Source organism: Arachis duranensis, chromosome 5 (genome assembly GCF_000817695.3).
Source record: "Arachis duranensis cultivar V14167 chromosome 5, aradu.V14167.gnm2.J7QH, whole genome shotgun sequence".
Taxonomy (NCBI): Eukaryota; Viridiplantae; Streptophyta; class Magnoliopsida; order Fabales; family Fabaceae; genus Arachis; species Arachis duranensis.
Window position 1 is genome coordinate 43,912,607 of NC_029776.3, and position 5,829 is coordinate 43,918,435.

At 35.4% G+C, this 5,829-nt stretch overlaps 1 protein-coding gene across 1 annotated transcript; it reads left to right on the top strand.

Moving 5' to 3' along the window:
- The first annotated feature begins 4,996 nt into the window (after positions 1-4,996).
- LOC107489242 (uncharacterized) lies at positions 4,997-5,467 on the top strand. Its single transcript, XM_016110004.1, has 2 exons — positions 4,997-5,140; positions 5,222-5,467. The coding sequence occupies exons 1-2, from the start codon at positions 4,997-4,999 to the stop codon at positions 5,465-5,467; spliced, it is 390 nt and encodes a 129-aa protein (XP_015965490.1).
- Positions 5,468-5,829: the final 362 nt, after the last annotated feature.

Consider the following 5,829-nt stretch of genomic DNA (forward strand, 5'->3'; position numbering starts at 1 on the left):
CACAGGCTAGAGGATATCATTCAACAAGGTAAAGAAAGAAGCTTTTCGTCGAAACATTTTTAGATCATATACTCTTGATGGTATATTTCAAAATTTTAAATACTGAATATAAGGTCATCGACAATCATGAACCTGAGTAACACTTAAAACATCGGTTAGATTTACACTTGGTGTAACTAAGGCAGATTGCAATAAAGTTGAAGTATATGATTGTGTACTTTCTAGCTTAGATACAATGTTAGCTCGGTGATTCTGTTCCCTTAGGATATGATGAATTTTAAATTTGGAAGAATGAGAAATGAGAAATTTGACAATATCTAAATATTTAACCAAAAGATGGTCTTTGACTTGAAATAATTGGTCTACCTGTTGAACCACTAATAGAAAGTCACAACTTACCTATAGTTTTGAAATGTGCAGATCTATTACTAACCTTAAGCCAGCGATGAGGGTCTCATGTTCGGCTTGATTGTTGCATGCTTTAAAAGAGAAATGTAAAGAATGTTCCAAGACAATTCTATTACCATCTTCAAGAAGGATTCTAACTCCACACCCTTATGAATTAGAAGCACCATCAATGTAAAGGGTCTATTCAAGGGAATGATCCTCTGAGTCAGGAGCAGTAAATTCAACGATGAAATCTGTTAAATATTGGGACTTGATAGATCCTCGACTTTGATATCAAATACTAAACTTAGAGAGCTCGACAAACCATTTTATAAGTCGGTCAGCTAACTCTGGTTTAGTAAGCACTTGTCGTAACAGTTGCTCAATCCGAACAATAATAACATGACTTTGCAAGCTTTTCTATCTTCGGGTAGCAAAGTTTGGCATGTTGTAATGATTTGCTGATAAAGTACATAGGGTATTGGACTTTATTTCATTCTGTAATAAGTATAGAGCTAATAGCCGAATCAGTAATGGATAAATAAAGATTAATCTCCTCCCCATGTTCACGCTTTTGTAAGATAGGAGGTTTTGAAAGAATAGTTTTAAGATTTGTAAAAACATTTTCACATGCATCATCCCAATTAAAATTATTTTTATTTTTCGGTGTTTGAAAGAAGCAAGAGGATTTAGAAGCTAAACAAGGTAAAAATCTTGATACAGGTCGGCATTTGTCAGGATTGACCTCTATACCTCGGCTTGTAAGTAAGAAACCAAGAAATTTACCTCATTGAACACCAAAAGAACATTTTTTAGAGTTCAATCGCATGTTGTATTGTCTTATTTGAGCAAAAATTTCAGTAAGGTCGGCAATATGAGGTTCACTAATCTTGGTCTTGGCCACCATGTCATCAATATAGACCTCCGTATTCCGACCAATTTGCTTGGCAAAGATCTTATCTATAAGTCGTTGATAGGTAGCCGATGAATTCTTAAGACCAAAAGGCATGACTTTATAACAAAAATGACCATATTCGGTTATAAAATCATTTTTATCTTAATATGAAGGATGCATCAAAATCTTGTTATAACCTGAATATACATCAATAACGCTTAAACTTCCAAAACCAAAGGCATTATCAACCAAAGCATCAATAGATGGTAAAGGATATGCATCCTTTGGACAGGCTTTGTACAAATCAATAAAATTGACACACATGCGCCATTTACCATTATGCTTTTTTACCATGACAAGATTATCTAGCCAAGTCATGAACCTGATTTCACGTATGAAACCGACATCAATGTGTTTTTTAGTCTTCTCTAAGGATTCTTGTCACTTATCCATGCCAAGGTTGCAATTTTTCTGTGCTTTGGGTCGAACAGATGAATTTAATGCCAGCTTATGAGATATTACAGCAAGGTTGATCCCAGGCATGTCTACGGGAGTCCAAGCAAATAAATCTGCATTTTGTTGAAAGAGTTGTCGGAGTTTATCTTTCTCGTCTTCCTGCAAAGTTGTACCTACATACGTAAACTTGTTTGGATCATTAGTTAAAGAATTATTTTGTAATTCCTCCATTAGGATAGGTCGGTCCTGGAGCTCGGATCATGGATCTAACTTGGCTAATAGTGGAAGATTAAGCGAATTGTGAACAACATTGATATATGTACCTATAGCTCAGTTAGAAGCAAACGATCTTATACTGATATTGTAATAGTGTTGAGCTTCACGGTAGTCACTATGGATAGTGGCAATAAGGTCGTCCTATACATGAAACTTGACACACAGATGAATTATGGATACTATAGAACCAAACTTGTTCAAAAAAGGACGGCCAAGTATTAAGTTATAAGGACTGAAACAATTAACAGCAAGATATTGTGTATCTAAAATTTCGGTTAGAGGATTCTCACCCAGTGTGGTTTGTAACCACATAGATCCTAAAACGAGTATACGTTCACCAGAGAACCCCACTAAGTCTCCAGTAGATGGTTGCAGTATATGATTGCTCAACTTCATCTTCTGAAATATAGAGTAGAAAAGGACAGATGTGCTACTTCCAGGTTCCAGAAGTACTTTTCGAATAATTAGATCTCCCAATTGAATAGAGATCATCATTGGATAATCCAAGTTGGTTACAGTTGTTTTGAGATCATATGGTTTGAATGCCATCTCTGGAGAGTTAGGAACAGGTTGAGTATTATTGACAGCACCTTCTATTGAGATCATAGCTTGGTAGGTGCATTTACGAGCAAAGCTTATAATTCTACCACCAGCAAAGCCTCCAAATATGCAATTAATAACACCTCAGAGTTGATCAGGTTGAGTATGAGTGATTTTGTCTTTGTCACGAGAAAATTCTTTGCCAGAAGATTGGTCGGTAGAATGCCTGGTGCGCTTTTGAATGTGGCCGTCAATGTATTTATCCAAATAACCCTACCGAGCTAACCGTTCTAGCAGGTCTTTAACCACAACACACTCATCAGTAGTGTGTCCATGTTTATTATGGAAGGCACGATACTTCGACTTATCTACATTCTTCATATATTGATAATTTCCAGTCTTTCGAGGAGGTTTAATAAGTTTTGCATTCAGGATCTCCTTGATTATTTCTTCCCTCCTAGTATTGAATTGTATGTAAGAATCATAACGTGGTGTTAATCGAAAAGGCTTCTCACTATCCCGAGCTTGATCGTTTTCTTTATTATTATTGCTCTTCTCTAACCTGCGAGCTTGTCGAAGCTCTTCGGTCTCCATTTAACCTTTAGCTTTCTCCCAAAACTCAGCTAAGGTTCGTGGTTTAGCAACGGCTATAATTTCTTGAAACTTCCCTAGGCAAGGTCTACTTTTAATAGCATGTAAATGTACCTCTGGATGGAGATTCAAAATGCTCATTACCACTTTAGTGAATCAAGTAATATAGCCTTGAAAAACTTCATGTTGTCCCTACTTGATTGTGCTTAAATAATGTGAATCATGCAAATAAATAGAAGATGTTGCAAACTGATCTTCAAATTGCTTGGCTAGTTCCTAAAAACGTGAAATAAATTCTGTAGAAAATAAAGAAAATCAATCAAGTGCATGACCATCTTAAAAAGTAGAAAAACGACGATATAAAATAGGGTCAGAAGCACCGTTTATTATAATCATGGAACAAAATTTTTTAATGTATTTTTTCGGATCACCCAAGCCATCATAAGGAATTAAAGTCATTGGCAACGTAAAGTTCTTAGGAAATTGGAAATTTATGACGTTGGCGGTGAATGAACCAACTGCATTGTCCAATTCTATTTCTTTATCGGCTGGTTGATCCTCCTCTGGTTCCTAAGCTTCAAAAACATGAGTTGGATTGGAGTTTTCTTCCTCATCATCCGGCTGTTTATGGTGATCATCATTATTAATTATCCAAGCATTGGTAAGCTCAGCTATCTGATTTACCATTCTTTGATTTCTTTTGTCATGTGATGATTGGCCTGTTGTATTTCTATTACCATCCGAAGAAGCTCAGGTGTTGTTGGTGGAGGTTGATCAGCTATAGACAGACTTGAAAAGTCTAGAACCCAAAGAGAAATTTTAAATCTTCAGCCCAGTAAGCGCTAATTATTCTTGTGGAGGTTGACTGTAGTGTAGCTCTTTCTCAGCTCCGACGATTATCTTCAGGCTTTCTGTCAGGATGAGTTATACCTTGGCACCAAGAAGACAAGGAGGTGAACACCTGCAAAAGGCACTCTAACGCTCATGTCAATAAGTGTATATTGAGCTCTTTTCTTGAAAGGAATATCTTTGATAGAATTATTTAGCTCCTTTTTTCTCAGGCTTACCTTTTCTAAGCATTATGGATGTTACTAGCTGTGTATCAGTTATGATTGTGCTAGTAATAGGAAATAAAGAGGTTCAAAAATAGTTTACTTTAAATCAATATCAATTTTCGATTTATAATGCTTACAATCGAGTTATAACGTATTGATTGATCTATAACTTGGATCTGTAATGAACATACCCAAATTATAGTAGGTGTATCAGCTACTATTGTTTAGTTTGATTTGAAATTGAAAGAGTCGATGGACATTTTTGTCATTAAGTGTATTTTTAAAATGAATTAGTTTTAATAATGTCAAAGTTATTCAAATGAAATCCTTGTAATCATTATAAGCTAACCTAATTTATAAAAAATTATTTTGTGAAATAATATTGCATTTTTAGAATAGAGATTCGAACTAATAAAATAGAATTGTAGGATTGAAAGAAAAAATTATTTAAATGAAAGAGATAGAAATTTTTTTCTATTTATTTGTTGGAGAATCTATTTATATTTGTGGCCTATTCTTGATGTGAGGAATAAATTAATTAAAATTATTAATATTAATACAAGTATTTACATCAATTAGGGTTAAGTTTGATTTTGGTCCCTAACATAGAGGCCAAAAATTTGTTTTGTCCCTAAGTTTTTTTTCAAACAAAATAATAATAATAATAATAATAATAATAATAAAAGGGAACGTTGTGGGAGAGGGAGGAGAGGATGGTGTTTTATCGAAGGCTCAGAGGAAGAAAGCTGCACTAGAGTTCGACGAAGTGGAGGAAGGGGACAAAAATGCCGATTGGATGGATTCCCAGAGTTCCAGATCAGGTCGAATTCGATCACCTGTAAAGGAGATGGTATGTGGGCATGGAGAGAGGCCGATTCTGTGTACCTCAACAACGAAGGACAACCCAAGCCGACGATTTTGGGGTTGTGTCTACTATGAGGTATTTTGTTGGCCTCTAATTTGTGAGGTTGAATTTTTCCATCTAGGTTTCGTTCATCTTATGAATTCTGGGTGGTGATAGGTTCAGGATGCCTGTGATTTCTTTAGGTGGGCAGACCCAGAAGCTGGAAGAACGCAGCAAGATTCTGAGATTGCAAGAAGCAGGAAGAAAATTATAACCTTGAAGACAAGGTTGAAGGATGTCGAATGGAAGCTAAGGATTGTAGCTACTTTAGGGGTAGTTGGGTGGATTGGGTTTTTGTATATGTTGCTGCATAATCCACACAATTTAAGGCAACCATATGGAATGCAGTTAATCGACAGATGATTAGAACATTATTTGTAGGATTTTTTTGTGTTCTTTTGGTTATTTGATAGGGTTACTCTTAATGTCACAATGATCTTATCTGTTGTATCCTTTGTGAACATGTTTGAACGTATGAATGAAAGTGTTGTACTGATTTCCAATCATGAAGCAGGAGTTATATGTTGAAATACTGTAAAGTAGATATATGTGCATCAGGATAAAACACAAACCAATGAACCTTAGGACACTGACAATTAAAGTCATTCATAACACCATCCATAAGCCAAAATGGCCAATTACAGACCTATAGTTGTCACTTAAACAGAAAAATACAGACCAACATTGTTCATAAACAAACTGAAAATCAGTTAACCACATAGAAC